This window comes from Lissotriton vulgaris, chromosome 5, assembly GCF_964263255.1.
Source record: "Lissotriton vulgaris chromosome 5, aLisVul1.2, whole genome shotgun sequence".
Lineage (NCBI taxonomy): Eukaryota > Metazoa > Chordata > Amphibia > Caudata > Salamandridae > Lissotriton > Lissotriton vulgaris.
In genome coordinates this window covers 1,104,854,716-1,104,874,504 of record NC_141693.1, presented here as the reverse complement: position 1 = coordinate 1,104,874,504, position 19,789 = coordinate 1,104,854,716, and the positions used below count along the sequence as shown (strand labels likewise).

Sequence of the window (19,789 nt, the reverse complement as noted above, 5' to 3'; positions counted from 1 at the left end):
AGCCGTCTCTGTATCCTTCTTTATTTCTTGGAGAGTATCATTTATGTGTTTACCAAACAATGCCTCTCCATCGAAAGATCGGTCCAAGATCTTATTCTGGACCTCTGGCGTGAACCACGTCGCTCTGAGCCATCCTTGGCGGCGATGAACCGCTGCACCCGCTAGTCAACGAAAAGCTGTAGTGGCAATGTCTATGGCACAATCTATCACTTCAGCCGATGTTGCTACCCCTTCTAGCAGCATTTTCTTGGCTTCACCCTTTGCCTCCTGGGGAAGCTGATTCAAGTAAGGTGAAAGGTCACACCATAACTGGCGATCATATCTGCCTAGTATCACCAAAGCATTTGCCGCCCGGACCAGGAGACTAGCCATTGAAAAGAATCTTTTCCCAGAGTTATCGAGTCATCTGCCCTCCTTATCAGGAGTAGTAAGGTGTGCCGAAGGGTTGCGGGACTTCCTCTGTGCCGCCTGCGATATCACAGAGTCCGGTTTTGGGTGTCCAGTCAAGGACGCCGGACCATCCACAGGTGCCTTATACTTCTTTTCCAGGCGTGGCAAGACCGGAACAACAGTTGCTGGGTTCTTCATAGCCTTGAGACCCTCACTCCACACATGCTCCACAATGGGTATAGATCGGCTTACCTTCTTATATGGCTCCTTAAAGTCATAGAGAAAACACTCCGTCTGAACGGAAGGGATAGGCAGTTGGAATCTGCTAGATGCTCTCTCCATTAACTTATGAAATGCAGCAAGTGTCATTATCGGCTTAACAGAAAGGGCCTGGACACGAATATTTGAACTAGGTTGGATGTGAGATGAAAATCCACAACTTCTTACTTATTAAGGGGAGGAGGAATAGTTGGGGAGCAGGGAAGAGATGAGTGGTGGGAAAAGGAATTGGGGGAAGGCAAGGCGAAGTAGGTGTCAAGAAAGAAGTGGCAACTGTGCATTCAGAAGTAAAAACGAAAATGAAAAACAGAACCAATGTGGAGATATGACTATGTATAATCTCAGCAGTGTGCATGGAGGAAACAGTTGTACAGGGCACTTACTGATAACTTTAAAGCAGATTGTGGTTCTTTAGGAATATGAGATTGCATTTTGGGATAGGAATATTTTTTTTAAACCAGGGTTTTAAGAAGGTAGTATACACAGCACAGGGATCATCAATAAAAGTAGTGACTATTGGAGTTCTAAATCGCAAAATGTCATATCAGATCTCCTCAGATTCAAAAGGACGTTGGGTTAAGCTCTCAATAGCCAGTACATCTGTCAAAACAACCGGCAGAGAATAAGTACCCAGTTGTTTCAAATGACCTATGAACCCGTGCTAAAGGAAAATACCAGGCTCCTGAAGAAATGGGAAACCTTTCCATTGACTTTTACAATGCTTGATGGTTGAGACAGCTAACGATACCTAATCTGCCAAGAATATCTATCAAACATGTTACCTATCTTTACTAACGGTGGTTCTCTTGGAGACTATCTAGCCACAGATTCTTCACCTTTTGAATATTGCCCAGGCATTAAAATGGATTGAGAAATTGTTTAGCAGTACTGCACACCTGTGGGTGGTGCTGTGCTGAATTACAATGACGTCATTCCACTCAGACTATAACATGCCAAGCCTATATATGTGCTACTCCTGCACGCTGTCAGTTGCTTTCAAGAATGTTTGCATCACCAGATGCCGAAGCCCACAAGCAATTGAGACCAGTGTTCAGATTCCTAGCGCTGGGATCTAATTAATAGATAGAGTCCAATCATAAAATGAGGAGTACGGGAGAGTCCGGGAGTTATCTGTGGCTAGAAGACTCTCTTCCAGAAAAAGCGTTAACAAAGGTAAGTAACTTGTTCTTCAGAAAGGGACCTCTAGCCCAGATTCCTAATCTTTTGAATAGATACCAACACAGTATGTATTAGGAGGTGGGTCTGTGGATGGACTCATATCAGAAAATCTTGCAGGACCGAGGGGGAAAATTGTCCCTCTCAGCAAAACTGACTGTCCAGCCAATGGTGGTGTGCGATCTAGTTGAGGGACGCCCATGCACCCCCTGGCAAATGTCTAGGCCAGGGACTTTGTGTGCCAAAGCAGTGGTAGAATGAGCATGCAGTTCTTCCGGAGGCTGCTTAGCCAGTGCGTAACAGATCTTAATACAGAGCACAATACAGCAGCAGATGATTCTGCCCTGCACAACCTTGCCTTTTTTTGCTTTAGACAACCCCACAAAGAGATGATCAACCACCCAGTGTTCTTTGGGCAATCTGTGTAAAATCTTAGCTCTCTCTTGGGGTCCAAGCAATAGAGTCTCATCCTCAGAAGGGTGAGGCGGAGCACAGAACACTCGCAGGGTGATATTCTGTCTGATGTGGAATGGCATCACAACTTTAGGCAAGGAAGAAGCCAGTGTCCGCAAAAACAGCTTGTCTGGGTAAAAAGATGATCTAATGTGCTTTGCCACAGAGGGCTCGATACTCACTCACATGCCATGCCAATAGGATGGCAACGAGGAACACAGACTTCAGGCTATGAAGCAGGAAGGAGCCACTGTGCAGCGCGGCTCAAAGGTAGAGCACATCAGAAACTGAACGACTAAGTTAATGTTCAACTTCAGCATGAGAAAGGGAAAGATAAAACAAATGTGAAACTTCCATTAAACGAGGGCGAGGGCTCATCCAGCAAATGCAAAAAAGCCAAAAGGTACCCATTAACTGTTCCCAGAGGTACGTCTTGCTGGGCTAGGGACAAATCAAATAAAACAGCCGAAAACTTCACCTGGAGGGGCCAACCTGCCGAGCACTGCACCTAGCCACAAATTGGTCCCAACAAGAGGAGTTAATAGGCAGTGGTCCAAACTTCTGAACAACCCTGACCTTCCTTCTTTGCTCCCCGGAGCTTTTAATTTGAAGGAGAGTGTCGAGGCGAGCTATTCTAGCTTGTGTCATCAAATTACCAACACGCTGGATACGCTGGTACCTCTACGAAAATCTAGAGCCAGGCGTAGGCCTGCCATGCCATGGTACTCGAACAACCTTCTCCAATTGAAACACCGGTGCAAACAGGCAGAAAGGATTTGGAGGAAGTCCTATTCTGAGGCTGCTAAATCTCTATACAAACAAGCACTGCTGGAATATAAAGCCCAGATTAAATGTGCCAAAGCTAAATACTTGGTCACGCTGACGCAGGCAACTAATAAATCGCAGACTTTGTTTAAAATAGTAAACTACTTCTCTAGGCCGGCCTGCGCGGCTAACAACATCCCGGCCTCACTATCTCTTTGCGACTCCCTAGCAAAAGCATTCGAGGACAAAATTGCTAACATTCTGAGTGGTCTTTCTAATCCAGGCACTCCTTGCCCTCAGTCCGTGGCTGTCCCTGTATTATCCTTCACATTAGTCGAGTTTGAAGAACAGGCAGCTCACCGGCGGCTGGAGAGTTTTACTCCCCTCCCGTTTGATGAGTTCTGCGCATTAGCAAATGGGGTGCCTTCTGGCTCCCCTCTTGATCCACTACCCCACAAACTTTGGAAATCTTTCCAGGAGGAACTCTTCCAGCCTTTACATTCCATCTGCCACCAGTCTTTTAGCACTGCCACGGTCCCAGATTGCTGGAAGCTAGCAGTGGTCTCCCCTCTCCTAAAAAAAACCGCTCTTGACCCCACCTGTCTGTCAAACTATCGGCCAATCTCGTTGCTTCCTTTTCCAGTTAAGGTCATGGAAAAGCTTGTGACCCGGTCCCTATCCAGCTTCTTGGAAAGTAACACCTGTCTGGATGTGGCCCAGTTCGGCTTCCGGCCGGCTCACGGTACCGAGTCAGCGCTGGTGGTCGTGTTGGACACCCTTCGATCACGGGTCGACAATGGTCGAGCAGCCTTTTTAGTGCTGCTCGACATGTCAGCCGCGGTCGACACGGTCAGCCACTCCATTCTTATCAACAGGCTGGAGGAGGCCGGGGTAGCAGGGTTGGCACGAGATTGGCTGATCTCCTATCTTCAGAACAGACACCAGGTGGTGGCTTTACCCCCTTTTCGATCAGGCATTAGGAGAGGGTGTCCCTCAGGGGTCAGCGATCAGCCCCATCCTGTTCAACTTGTACCTCTGCCCCCTGATCAGTCTGATCAAATCCTTCGTCATCTCAGTGATTAACTATGCCGACGACACCCAGCTCATTTTCTCCCTTGAAGGAAAAGATGCGGTGTCTACAGAGACCTTCCATCGCTGTATGACTGCCATTGCTGACTGGTTGAAAAACAACTCTCTCCAGTTCAATAGCTCTAAGACCGAGGTACTCCACTGCTCATCGGACCGCGTCCCGCGTCCTTTACCGACTGACCTTTGGCCTTCTTCCTCCTTGGACAATGTGGTGGTGGCGGACTCCGCCCGCAACCTCGGAGTCATGTTTGACTCTAACCTTCAGTTGGACGGTTTTGTTAACAAAACCATCTCCACATATATGATGCTACTCCGTACTTTGCGGAAAATCCGTCCCCTGCTCCCGACCCAGGCTAGGCCAGAGGTGGTGCGTGGCATTATCTTTAGCAGGATAGATTATTGTAACGCACTGCTTCTAGGGGCTCCTGGCACTCTGATCAACACGCTGCAGCGCATTCAAAATATGGCTGTGAAGTTAGCTCTCTCTAGGCCGCTCGCTGCCTCCTCTTCTCTCGCACTTAAAGACCTCCATTGGCTGCCAGTCCAGCAGCGAATCCTCTTTAAATCATCCTGCCTGGTCTTTAAAGCTCTACATGACCAAGGTCCAGCCATGCTACATAACCTCTTTTCTTGGTACCACGCAGCGAGACCTCTGCGCTCCTCTTCAGCATATCTTGTGGTGGTTCCGAGGATCCATAGGCTACGGATGGGGGGCCGGTCCTTTGGACACGCGGCTGCCAAGCTTTGGAACTTCCTCCCTCTGTCCTTGAGGAGCTTGAAGGACCTTCCATCCTTCAAGAAAAGTCTAAAACCCTATCTTTTCCCTAGAACAGCATAATAACGTGACTGTAGCTGGTTCATTAGAGTCAAAAGCGCCAGGATACCCTCTGGGTGGCAGTTTTGCGCTATATAAGTGTACAATACATACATACAGGAGTATACAGTTTTTGTCTAGGGATGCCTGGCTGCCAGAGGACATTCAGCACCTCCAGAGAAAGGTCAAAGTGGGTCAGTTGTTGTCCATCAATATCGAAGCATGAAGGTGGAGATTGCAAAGGCCTGGGTACAGATCCCTGCCCTGCTGCTGCGACAGCAGATCCTCATGGAGAGGCAGATTGGTCTGAGGAGAGAAGCTCAAGCCCAGGAGTTCTGGATACCATAATATCTGTACCCAAATCTTGAGCCACTAGGATGACTAGGACCCAGGCGGTCCTTATCTTCTTGAGAACATTAGGTAGGACTGGCATTAGTGGAAAGGCATACAGGAGTCTAAGTTTCACTTGAAGTAGAACGCATCTCCAAGCAAGAGACACCTTGGAAACACAGAACTCTATGGGCTCGGAGGGTCCAACATGCGCAGAGGACGAAACCTCCGGCAGTATTATGGAGGGAGAGTCTTTGTTTCAAGTCGACTAAAAGCTTGCCAGAGGGAGTCAGCAACGATCCGAAGAGTCAAAGCAAGGCCTTTTAGAGCTCTTCAATCTGTTTTTGGGTGGCGGACAGCCCTGTAAACTCTGGTTGTGCCAGAACAAGTTGCAGGATATGCTCAGACGTCCACTAACATCCGAAGAGGGATCAAGAAGTATGGTAACGCCCCAGAAAATTCTTTGGGGAGTGAAAGTGGTGGGAAAGGGCGGAGTATTGCTTAGATCTCTTGTGCTTTTTCTTCAACTTACCAGACTACTTTGATCGATACGAAAAGCGATAAACAATGAGAAAATTTAAGTGAGTTCAATAATTCTGGTTGTCTCTGGCATTAATTGAGCAGGGAACCTGGAAAGTTTTAGTAGTACACTAGGCAAGCAGACGCAGAGAAGCGGGTCGAAATTGCACACAAGGTATACAAAGATATACTTCTATGTAGGATTCACAAGTATGTATGTAGGTTTCCTTGTTAAATATATTCTGTATGTGTAAAGATTCTGTTGATAAAATCAGTTGTCAAAAATTTTTCTAAAAATAAGATCTGGAGGAATTTGCAAGATATGGGACTGCCAGATGATCATGTGAGTAACTGAAGGAGTTTGCCATGGTCATAATCTGGCTCTAAATTGATTTAATTTGTATATCATTCAACTGTGTTAACAATTCTCCATCACTATCTGGGGTTACAATTTCTACAACATCGTCTGCAGACAATACAATTTGGTTTTGCTTTGTTCGCCCTAAGTTGGCAGGGTATGCCCAGACGTGGGTCTCTTGCTCACTTTGCCACTGGATTCAAGCTAGCCTGGTTGTTGACGGCGGATTAGCCAGAAACCGGTCCCAGGATGCTTGGTCCGGTCCAGGGAAGACATGGCTTGGCAGTTCGGGCTGGACTGTTTCCAGGAGGCACAGGGTCAGGCTGATATGCATATGGCCATGTCTGAACTGGGGTGGAGGAGTGAGCTAAAGAAAGATGATGGATTATACCCAAATCAGTTAACTGGGGGTGAGTGCTTGCAATGTTCAACACTCAGTCTATCATCCCCTTTGGTTTTGGCAAAACGATTTTAGTCTTCCACAATCCTGTGGGCCTTCAAAACTTATTGAATAGGTGCTCTGAATTTAGTTCCAGTTGATGGCTTTTTATAAATACTACAAAAGCAAAGATTATTCTCATAAGCTTTCATAAGTTATTTTAATCAAGTATGATTTAAGGAAGTATAAAACTGGAAAAGGTGTTAGACATAGAATCTACTCGTATGCCAAGATGGTCTAACATAAAACTTATTAACTTGCTCCCTGCTCCTCCTGGCACATCCTTTGCTCCCAAACGATGTCCACGAAAGTAGCTTCAATATAGCAAAAGCTTATTAGGTTATCGTGGTGATGCTACAATACATTTTGCATCTACCAATGCCATTTGAGTATTGTCTCCATCTCTTGAGCTGTATAGAGGTGAATTCTGAAAGTCAGCACTTTAAAGGAATCTAAAAATAAGGTGGGCGACTTGCAAATTGGTGAAAATCATTTTCTGAAAGCTCTCCGACTTCCTCCAGGCATATCTAAAATACTTTTAAACTTTGATCGACTTAAAAGCATGGAATTTTTAGCTTTAATAAGCTCTTTGTCATAGATTACAAGTGCTCTAAAACTATTTTGTGACAGGAGGGGGTCATCAATAGAGAATGATAGTTATTTACACCTTCGTTTAATTATGTGTGCTAATCTTTGGTTTTCTGTGTTTGAAGAAGTTTGTTCTAGTTCAGTAACTATGGGAAGGGATTTTATTATAACTATTGAAAATCTGTTCCAGAGAGTCCAAGAATGTAAAATTTTAGTGTGCCAAATTTTAGTGCGCCTAATTTGGAATCCCTAAAGACGCTTTCTCATACTATGAAAGCACTTCTAAGTATGTGATTTGCTTAGATTACAATTATCTCCAATCAGCTTGTATATAAAATTTTGATTTGGAATTTTTCTTTGTCCATACATATTTACAAATTACATTTATTCAGTCTACAATTGTGATTCATATCTCACCGTTGTGGATTCTGATTTAGTTTTTTACTTTTCTGCCAGATACACACAAAGTAGAATGTTGTTTACCTTTGGCAATGTAGAAATTATATTTTTAATGAGTATAACATCGCTTTTCGTTCACGAAAAGGGTGATACATACATACCAAAGATTTTTTCATTAACTAAATATACAATCTGCTTGGTAATGTCCTAACAAAATTATTTTTTTTTTAAATTATAAAGTGCATCTTATACCTGCGGGTGTCCAGGTGCTTAACTCAGGGAAGAGACCGTAATGGCAGAGAAATAAATGGTATTGGTAAACTGCCATGTTTTGAGTGCTTTCCTGAATGCCAACAACTAAGTTTACTTTTTCAGTTCAAAAGGAAGGGAATTCCAAAATCTTGTGGCTCCCACCAGAAAGCTTCCGCCCCACTAACCAGTCTTTTGGAATTTGGGTACTACAAGATTGTGTGCTGCAGCAGACCTCATGGGTCTAGCTTGAATATGCCACTGACAGTTGCGCTTAAAGTATTTTGGGCCAATGCAATACAGTGCATTAAAGGCGAATCACAAAAGGTTAAAGACTATACACTTCCTAACTAGGAGCGAATGTTGGTGTCTGAGCACACGGGAAGCAGATTCATGCTTGGGGATACCCAGTAGCAGCCGGGCAGCTGCATTTTGGATAATCTGAAATGTTGTCAAACACTTTTTCCTGATGTTGACGAATAGGCCATTACAGTAGTCAACCTTCGCTATCACAAAGGCTGATGTGGCCATTTTTTATAGACTCTGGGGAATAAAGGGGAAGATCTTTCTAAGAGATTTTAGCGCAAAGAACCCGGATGAAGTGATGGTGTTATAATGGGCATCAAAAGAAGGACCTATGTTCTTTTCCATTCCAGGAATATACTTACCTTGCAATCTCCATGTGCGGAGCAACAAACCTGTAGATATTGAGAATATATAGATGCACTAAATGTGATATACAAACATCACAAAAACAGTCTAGCTGTACCAAACATTAACATGAAAATATTTGAATATGTACTCTTAACTTCCTCTTCCATTATCTACTCTTCCACTACCTACCTACTTAAAACCCTCAATTCTACTGTCTACATTCTCTTTTTGGAGATTTTGACCAAGTGGATCTCACAAATTTTACATTAAACTCCATACAGTTTAATATTTAAAAAACTTTACCCATTCTAGGAATGATAGTTCTGACAGTATAAGGTCATAACTGACAACCGTACATAATGATTTTGCATTTAGGGCACACCCCCTTCTCTACAACATCATGATGTTTTACAACATGTACATTTAATGCGTTGAACATAGTTATTCTCTACATTTTAGCTACCCTTATCAACGCTTTATTTGTCTTATTAGTATAGAATTATAATAAGATTCATAGCCCCAAGAACTTTCTTCCTATGTTTAAATATGGCTTGCATTCTAACTACATTCTCAGGAACTCTACTCCGGGCAGTCCCTTTTCTCTGTAAATAAGTTTACGCACAACTCATTCAAACAAATAGAAGGCATCTTAATAACTGCTCGGTGCTCGTTCTAGGCAGGAAAAGAATCACGCTCGGGTAAGTGATCTGCGGGAAACTGCATTTTCGTAACGGTTACTACAATTGTTTACAGACATCTTCCGAGTCGTATTACTTTAGCTAACTACCCCTACAGATCTATGTCCGGGAAACCGTATCCATTACAGAATACACCCAATTCTTGACAGATACTAATATACCCTTTGTGACAACGGAGAAGTGCCTTTGAAAATGGGACACAGTACTGATTCATGTGTTTATACACTTTGTGGCTTGGGCTTTATAGTATTTATAGGTCTTTGCACACTCATCAGTAGACATTTATTTAATCTTGACAGACATTACTATACCCTTTAACGCAACGAGGGGAGTACTTTCGGATACAGGACACCGTACAGTCTCATTTGCATTAACTCTTTACTTGGCATGGGCTTTATAGTTTTAATATGTCTTAGTAGATTAATATATTGACATATAATACGTTTTATACCTCCTTATATCCATACGTTTTTTCGCATTTTTACTACTGAACTGGTTTCTCCCTCGACTTTACGGATTGGAGCATATTATGGACTCCTACATTTGATGACAAACTTAGATCTCTCACTTTTTTGGTTCTCTAGATCTAGTTAAGACCCTTTTAATATTGGCGACTTCCCCATAATTCTATCACTTTCCACATTCATTTTTCCATTTAACACGTTTTTCAATTTATTTAAATTACGTTTTGGTATTATGCTATATCAACAGCATATTGGAATCCACATACTTTGTCATCACCCTTTGAGAATGTTTTTTGCATTACATGGTTGGGAAGCTCTTCTACTTGCTTTCGACAGTTTAGCAGTGTGCCCCCTTTTCTACGGTTAATGACATACAGGCTTCTTTCACTGCAGAATTTATATATTATGATTATACAAGAATAAACATACAACATTCTTAATTTACTGTCTTAACAGATGAGTGACTACTAATTTCTAAATACATGCGAGCAACTCACTATGGTTAATTCATGTAAGCTGGACTCCCAACAAATAGGCCATCTACATTATCTTTAATTAGGTTTACATATTGAAATATTTAAATTTCCAATCTGCATTCTTTTACCAGTATAATGTTGTTGTGACATTACAAGAAAGTACTATACTTTGCCAGAGGGCTATATAAGATACCTACCAACAAGTCTATCTGAATTATGACCTACGTTTCCATACTTTTGAGGCTGGTCTTCACAAACTATTGGATCTTTCATCAGTATAAGACCTTTCTTCACAACGGTATATAACACTAATTTGCAGTTTATTTGTACTTTTTTCTTAACCCCTTCCATGCTCATGACGAGCTCAGCTCGTCATGAGGTAGCCTGGAGCTGTGCTCATGACGAGCTCAGCTCGTCATGACACCAGCAAAATGGCAATTCCCAGCACAGGAGGGGAATTGCCTTAGCAGCCATAGTGTTAACACACTTCAATTTTTAACAGGGCTTGGATCACTGGGTCTACTCCTTGGATACAACCCAAGAGTACTGTTCAGTTTCCTTCTCTTTGCACTGTGAATCAAATTACGGAATTTCTACATTGTCTTGCTTGTTCCGGTTTCCTCATTGCAGTTTCAATATATATTCTTCTTTTTCTCTTCTCTCTGCTACTCTTTCTAGAAAATAGCTAATAATTTCAGTTTGTAATTTTTTTTCCCCAACTTCTCACAACCTTGTAAGGTGTCACTGTATGATGAAACAGGTGTTGGCTGTTTTTGAAGAAAATACATAGTATGTAAACTTTTCAATGCAGTGAAGCTTACAAGTTCTCATACAAATTATACTTTGTTTGAGTGACAAGTCCTTAACGTTTGGACCCTTTATTAATGTACAACACTGTTGGAGTGCTTGGGTATCTTTAGGATCCAGTGTATGAATCCAATATCTTGGGTAATACAGTGTTTCTAACCGGATATAACTACATCCTTGCACTCTAAGTAATTTAAGTTATACTATACCCACAAGAAAAACAGTTTCTCCTTTATAAAGCGGGAATAACAAACAATACTAATCACTTCTCTAGTGCTTATTATCAAAGGTTAATCTCCGGTTTGCCACCTTACTTACTGGTGCAGGGAGGAAACAGAGTTCTGCGGCCAAAGAGTTGGTGACATGATCCCAGAGAGTAGGACCTCAGTTTTACTGGAGTTAAGCTTTAGACAGTTTGCCAGACTTGAATTAATCAATTATGAAAATGAGTATCCGTGGGGTTACTGGCCACGAACACTACAATTTGGAAGTGCTTGCACTTAATAGAGGCCACACCCCTTTCTTTAGACGAGCTGCGTCTAAAGAAGGGGGCTTGGCCTCTATTAAGTGCAAGCGTGGCATGAAGTGCTAGAAAGCAAACCCACAAAAAATATTTGTGAAGCAATAGGTTTCACATTTGCAAGAGTTTAAGCTATTGTCATTTACAATGCCAATAGCAATAACTCTGCTAAATGCGAGACCTATGGCATTGCAGAGAAGCTGCCACCATTGTCCCTGCTGCTTGGAAAGTGAAAGCATCAATGGTGTGCTGAATATAAGGAAAGCACATCATGCTGCAAGTAAGACAAAACTCACTGAAGAAAATAGTGCCTATAGATTAAATAACAGATGGTGTAACAGGCGTAAAAGGGCCAGTCCTCATGGGAGGTTACAAATGAAGACAATGCAGTGCTAAGGAGGGACTAACAAGCAGATTACTGAATCAGAAGCCAGCATTTAAGAAAGACAATGACAAGCCAATGAAACATATGGGCAGAGCTTCAAGTGCATACTCAATACAGCATACCTCGCAGCGCTTGTGGAACAGCGTCAGCCCTACTCGGAGTGGTGGGAGGGGAGGAACCTGTGACCTGCTGTGCTGCGGTTGGTCACTCATCCTACAGACCTATCCCCTTGGTGATTTTCAATATTGTGCAGCACACAATTGCAATGAATCCAGGATTTCTGTACCGTTGTGTATTTGAGTTTAATTGGATAATATCAGACCCATCGTTACCAACCAAGTATTAGCCATAATGGACAGGTTTTTTTTGTGACCATGAACTAGCTCATAAATGACTTGCATAATCTTTAGACATGAGTCAAGAATAATTGCACACTAAATTTCTTTAAAAGGGATCTTAAAATAGACTTATATATGTAATATCTAATACCGCTGCGCTGAGACGGTTGCTGCGCAGGCCTGTGATTCTGAAACAAACTTATCTGGGTGCCTCTTCCTTGGCCACGAAAGGAGCGAAAAGCAGAAGCGGAAGAAGTGCGCGTGGCCGAAAGGCCTAAAGGACTTGGCCGTAGTCCATGAGTCCTCAAAACACTCCAATGCACTATCTGCCTGGTCACTGAAAAGGCGAATGCCATCAAAGGGCGTGTCCATCAGAGTGTTCAGGACATCCCCGGAAAAGCCAGTCGTCCTCAGCCAGGCGTGACCGCGTAGCGCCACTGTCGTGGAAATCGCCCTGCCCAGCGAGTCGGTAATGTCAAGGATACAACTAATCATGAACTTGGCTGTATCTCTCCCCTCAGAAATAGCGTGGGAGAGCACCGTCCGGGCCTCCTCCGGACACTCAGGCAGCACCTGCGCAACCGTGTCCCACACAGAATGGGAAGAACGGCCCACACTGTTCCAGTTTCTTGGATTCCCTGTCCAGCGCTTGGGGACTCAGAGGCCTGGACAACCAAGCTCTCCGGGGTAGGGTGTTGGGCGAGGAAAATGGGGTCGCCCGTAGCCAGGCGATGGAGTCAAGCCACGTTCTTATCCAAGGGAGCCCCTGTGTTGGACCTGGACCATCTCCCCAAGAGAACTTTCGAAAGTGTCATTAAAGGGCAGCAGTGGCTCTGTAGAGAAATACGCCCGCCAAAGCACTTCTGTCAGGAGGTTAGTCCTGACGGCCACCGTAGGGAGCTAGAGGTGTAGAGCCTCAGCCCCACTATGCAACACCACAGAATATGTACCACTCTCCTCCGAAGCCATGGTAGGAGGAGACAGTGTGCCAGGTTCAGGAGTAAAATCCAGGTCACCTGCATCCTCCAAATCCTCTTCCCAGTCCAGGTCTAACTCGCAGGAGGGTCCTTAGACCCCTCCCATTCCTCCCTGTCCTCCACAACCTGCCGGGCAGGCGGCAAAAAAGGAGGTGGATGGAGAAAGGGCTAGAAATTCCAGTTCGAGGCGGCGTCGATGGAGGTCATACTAGGCCAACCGACAACGGCTGGGATCCATGGGGCGTCTCTCGGTGTCGAGACCGGAGTCGTTGATAATCGGGGCCGGAGCCAACTACGCAGAAGAGCGCGGACCCCCAGTTGAATCCACAGGGCACGAAGGTGGCCCAAAGACGTGTGCCATGGCTGACAGGAACTCCTGCAGCTGGGCCAGAGTCGCCGATGGACCCGGAAAGGGCGGGTAGCCATCAGCAACTGCGTAGGCTCCGCGGGAGCAGCACCATCAGCATCCCCAGCCATGCCGAGCAACAGGCTAGGGGAAGGCAAAGAGCGACTGCGCTTCTTCGACTTCTTGTGCTTCGCCTTACCGGACTCAGAGTGCGAAGATTTCGTTGAACGATTGTGATGGCGGCTTCGCGACTGGTTTCTCGACCTCCCACGGGACGGGCAACTTTCGGAAAGTTTTCGGAGCCAAGGTCCGGCATTCAGAGTCATGGTCGTGTTCCAGGCAGTAGAGACACTGACTGTGCAGGTCCGTCACCGACATTGTGCGGGGACAAGCCGCGCAAGACTTAAAACTGGGCATCACTACACACCAGGACTCAAAGACTCAAAGAATAGGAACAAAAGTCCCCCCAAAAAACTGGCAAAAATTGACTGGGGGTACCGCTCTCTCTGGATCTGCGTTTGCTGGCGCAGAAATCGAAAGAATTGACGTCCACTTGTGTGGGGGCATCTAAGTAGCTCCAGCGATGTCATCTTGGCAAATAAGACGCCAACGACGTACACAGAGCCGCACAACGCCCACCCACGCACAGGGGTACTGCTGACGAAAACCTTCCGGATCCAGTCTGACGCCTGGGGTTCTAAGTAAAGGAATCTATTACTAATGCATTTCTTTCAGATAAATGTATAAATATTCACCAGACAATGGAATGTATCCTTCTCTAAGTAGCTGCATATTTGTTGCTAAAAATATCTGCAGACACATTTCAATAGCAATAAAAATTATCAGTAAAAAACCAATAAAACATTAACAAAATGGCTTTAAAAATGACCCAGTGATTTAAGGGTATAGCTCATAAATTCCACTAAATAAGAGTAGACATAGCTACAAATAAGGGCCCGAAAACTGAAGATTAATATAGCAGTTTTTCTGCCCGACAACCCACCTGTTGTGCCTCTCGACTGCGTGGCCGAAACTCCACCTCAGAAGCAAAGGACTGATGGCACCTACTTACATTTGCTACCTCTAATACATTGGCTTTAAAAGTTTATCATGGTTATGCTGTCGGTGATACCTGTGATGACAAATCCCGTTTATTGACCTGTAATACGTTTGTCACAAGTTTAATAAACAGGCTGGGTTTTCTTACTCTTACTAGCGGTTAGGTAGTGGCGTAGCAAGGGGGGTCAAACGCAGGGGCCCGCCGAAGGTCCAGCTACGCCACTATGGTAAGAAATATACCTGTGGTGAGTTCCAAGCACATGCCTTGCACCTTTCCTGAAAAAGCATAAGCGTACACTAACCATCATTTCCCTTTCTTTTTACGTTAGCACTCCTTAATGTGTGAATGTCTTAAATATTTTCAGTATTTATTTGATAATGAGCCTACATAAGGTTGAGCGCTTCCGGGCAAGCATTGCCCCAAGGTTGCTCTACTTCCAATCATCCCTTGGAGGATAGAGAGTAGTTGCTTTCATCTCAAGACTTGACTCCAGAGTAATTGTCTTAATCTCCCCCCCACTCCATTTCACTGTTTGGATATACTTGTTTTCCACCAACCCTAGGGGGGAATACGATGGAGGAATCAAACCCCCACCCCTCGTCCTTGACCCACAATCCTGCCCTTGTGACTGTAGGCAGGTATTCTAATTCTTCCTTTGTTTTATTCCAACAGATACGGCGTATCAATCAATAACAGTTTGTACTGTGTGTATACACATTAGGTGTGCACTTCATTGTATCCACATTACAGGATTAATTAGGAGTGGTACGCACGGGTCTGGCCCCTGAAGAACAGCTTGTAGGGGACAGCTTGAAACCGGTTGACCCAATGCTAGGGAAACCACACTCCTAGTTAGGTCTCTCCCTGGTATTAACCCTCGATTTTAAGACTTATGAACTAGGAGCAGGAATAAAACATTAGCTCACTGGGTAGGTATTTTTAATTATTTTTCTTCCACTCCACATCACTCCACCACCCAAAGTCTCTAAATAGGTGCTCCTACATAGTCCGCAATTTGCAGCACATCTCAATCCACAGCAGTTTGAGATGACCCCAAGGATGAAGCATGTCACCTAGGGGTAACCCTGGTGGGTGAAGGGCCTTTAGTAAAGAGTTTTTCTTTCTGGAAAGAGGGTTTTTTATACATTGTCTGTGGAATCCCTGTTCCCCCTATGGTTAGGTGTCTTATTTCAGTATTTCAAATGTTGTGGAACTGAATAAGGAGGGTGAAGCTAACCTGAAAACCTCTACCTCCCCCTGTTTTTGATTGTGTAATACAACATGCCCTGGCTCTTTTCTAACTTCTGCACACATTTAGCGTGCTTGTTTTCCGGTCTGCGCGTGCCAGCACTAAAGGGCAAGTGACACATCCGTGCCCCGAAGGCAGCAAGTGTTCTTCCAGTCAGCCTGGTGGCATCTGCGTTGACTGGCCTCAGCCAGATTGTGTTACTGCTGCAGCCAGTGTCCAGCAGAGGTTTTTGGGAATTAAGACTAAGAAGGGCTTTGGGAAGACTCACATTTTTCTTCATGTTTCAAGTCACTGGATTGTGGGCGGGTGGCACAGTTCCAGAAATAACATAAATTACAAAAATACGTACACTTAGGAAAGCCTTGCTAAACCACAATAGCACACTCAAGCGGTTGCCATTGCGCAAAAGCAGCCGCTTATTTATATTTGCATCGCACTTTCACTTTAACAATAGTTGCCGCCCCACACAGCACTCGCGTGGTTGGCCGGCAGCTATTGTTAAAGTGAAAGCTCGATGCAAAAATAAACATGGGCCGCCTTTTCCAAAGCCGACCTGACGAAAGCCTTGATCAGATTATGATCATAAGGCTGAAACATGTAGACCTGTAATTGATTTGGACCATTTCAGTTATTTGTTTCAAACTGAATACGCACTGTTTTATTCTTGGCACCTGGACAGCGCCTAATAAAATTGTTTTGTGTCCCGGTAGCCAATTTTAAATCACACTTTAGTCACATACTTTCAAATGCACTGCAACTATCACCTTTATTAATTATTCATGCTCCACTTCTTTGGGGATCTTAGTTGAATCCATCTTACAATATCTCAAAAACATCAGTTAGCTACCTTCCTCTGTTGAGAAGGTTGCAGTCCTTGGTTGCACTAGGTTTTGCAACCAAGAGGAGATCCCATATGATGAAGCAGACAGTTTTTCTTGTGTTATTTATGGCTAAGAGTGAGGATTGAATTCCGTCTGGTCTTTAAAATATTGCCCCTAGGACCCCCTTTCAAATATTATGTGAAACATCATTGGTAATATTACTTTTCACCTTTCCAATAAAATTATTGATGAGAAAACTGTGCATGGCAGGGCCGCAATCTAAAGTTACCTTATGGCACGAGCTCATAACTCTCACCGTAACTAGACCTTCATAAGCAGATTTGTAATGGCCGCTAAAGTCACACAAAGCTCACTTACCGATCATTAGGACATTCCCCAATGGAGTCCATAATGTAAAGTTATATTTTACTAATGAATAGAAATGCACATGAAAGGAGTATGTGATTGAAGCACCATTATTTTCCCATTAAACAATTGCATGGAAGGATGTCATAACGGTTTGCTTACCAATTTCCTCAGGAAGATGTGACAGCAAATTCTCTCCAAGTCCGAGATGTGTCAGATTGGTTAGGTGTCCAATTCCTCTAGGGAGGGTGCTTAATTGATTGTTAGTCAGAACCAATTTCTAATGAGAACACAAAAATAAATAATTAGTCTGAAGTTCTCTCAACTTAGAAGAACATTGCTCAACTTCAGCAAATTTTCAATCTCCATTTCACAAATTAATTGGAATAGCATGAAAGGGTCCTAAAAAACGTACAAGAGCACGCCACTTCAATAATGAAATAATTTTAGGGCTTTCCTGTGCTTAGTAGTATAAAGTTAGAACAGCGTATTCTTCTGTAGACGTTTTCTGGAACTCTGGATCACTCTGATAGCACACACCGATATAGCTCTTGTCAACGAGCCAGATGGGTGAGATATAAGAGATAAGAAGGCAGTTACTTAACTGTAACAAAAGTTCTCCAGTATTGATATCTTTCATCAGTTCACATGCTTTAATATTTTCAGTTGTTGAGCTGGGATCCCACAGTAGACATAGTGAGCAAAACAATGATAAACCTACACAGGACAGCTTGAACAATTTCAATAGTAGACTATTCGCATTACAAAATAACTAAACCTCAGCCAATCAAAGTAATGACTTTGTTACTACCCCTGTAATCATCGGTTCTTGGCTTGTAGAGCTGTAGATTCACATGCTTTGCATACTGCTGCCATCTAGTATTGGGTTCGGATGTTTTAAAGTTGTTTTTCTTTGAAGAAGACTTTTGCAGTCACAAGGTAAGGCGGCGACTCCTTTCGGTGATAGTGCACATGGGCATCGACTCCATTAGATTGTTTTCCCGCAAGAGGGTGAGAATTTAGTAAGTAAGTGTAGTACAGAGATGTCACGGCGAATGTAAAGGGAATAATAAGAACTGCAACAACCATAGGTGTCAGAGGAGCCGGGAAAGTGCATAGATTGTATAGCAGTATTCTCCAGAAGCAGTGGCTACCCAGTGGGCATTGCAGTTGTTTGAAAAAGTGTTTTTAGCACTGCTTGTCCAACATTAGCTTGTTGGTGTGCTAATACATCCACACAACAATGTTTGGTAAATGTGTGTGGTGTAGACCATCGAGCTGCCTTACATATGTCAACTATGGGAATGTTGCCTAAAAAGGCCATTGATGCTCTTAATTTGCAAGTAGAATGTGCTCTCAGAAATACCGGACTTAGAGATAGGATTGCCTTCATGAGGTTGAGCAAATGCAACAAAAAGTTGTTTTGTGAAACTCTTTTGTCCCATCAATATTGTATAATAAATGCTCAAGTGTGTGTAGAGCCCTTTCTGCTATGAGTAAGGTTGAGGGAAGAACATGGGTAACTCAAGTGATTGGTTAATATGAAAAGTGGAAATTACTTTTGGGTTTGAACAAAGAACCTCTTTCTTTATGAAGCCAAAAGAAAGGTGTTTCTAAGGTTAATGCCTGTAGCTTACCAACAGGTCTTAATGAAATGATAGCAATTAGAAAGACAACCTTCCATGAAAGAAATTGTGTGGTCATCAGGAGGTGATGCTTTTGCAGAGTATAAGTCCGGATCATTATCTATAGGCGGATCAATATTGTATTCATTATATGGATGTATTGGTGGAGGACTATTGTCATCCCCGTCTTCTTGATCAGGTTGTGTAATCGGAGAACCCTGTGGTGTAATGTCTAACGGGTATGAGCATGGTAATGGCGAAGAAGGTGGTGGGAATTTAGGGATAGTGTGGGAGGGGATTGAGGTATAGGGTGGAAAGGACTTTAAGCAATGTCCTTTTTTAGAGGGATTTTGTAGGTTATTCCCTCTGAAAGAATCTTCCTTTTGCAAGACACTGATTTTGCCAATATATGTCCAGTGTCTGGAATAATGTACATTTTCTTTTGCTTAGGATTCAGTTTATCCTGCATAGTTTCCAGGACTGGCTCCTTGGTTTTGGCACCAAACTGGACCGGTCTTTATCGTTTGAATCTGAAGGTTTCGGTGCCGAAGGTGTTTTGTCTCAGTTCAAGCCAGAGCCGGAAGGCTTGGTTTGCTGTTTCGGTGCCGAGCCAGAGGGTGGGACATTCAAAGCAGTATCTGTGTCGACCATGGCCAGAAGGCAGTGGTGGCCCAGAAGCTTTTTGTTTGATGGAAGAAAGTTTAGTGGGCAAAGGGGCTGTTACTCACAGCACCCTGCCAGATGGATGATCTTCGGACTCAAAGGAATCCGAATCTTGGATGGACAGTGACTTCTCCTCTTCTGCTGCTGACGCTTCCATCTCCTCTTGCTCAGTATCCCCTCTGAAGATATACGGGGGTGTGTTCAATGTTCTGCAGCTGCATGTCCCTTCGTTGAGCTCGGTGGTCCCGCAAAGTCTTTTTCGATCTGAACAACAGACAAGTGTTGCAATATTCTGCCTTGTGCTATGGTGAGAGGCACAAGTTGCAGACTTTAAGGAGGTCGGTGCGTGTATATTTGGAGAGACACCGAGGACAGAACTGGAATGGGGTCCCTTCCATTGGCAGAAGACTCAATGATGTGTAAAGGAGTGGAAGTAAACCGAAAAGGCTATGCCAGAAGGCTGCCAGTGATGTCTTCTCGATCAAAGATAGA

The 19,789-nt window shown here is 43.8% G+C and overlaps 1 protein-coding gene across 2 annotated transcripts in view; it reads right to left on the bottom strand.

Moving 5' to 3' along the window:
• The window catches only part of SHOC2 (SHOC2 leucine rich repeat scaffold protein), a 279,109-nt gene that overhangs the window by 33,754 nt on the left and 225,566 nt on the right, over positions 1–19,789 (bottom strand). For both annotated transcript variants that reach the window (XM_086922782.1, XM_086922783.1), the window contains one exon: positions 17,172–17,289. In XM_086922782.1, coding sequence (XP_086778908.1) covers positions 17,172–17,289 — 118 coding nt within the window. The remainder of the gene's footprint in view (positions 1–17,171; positions 17,290–19,789) is intronic.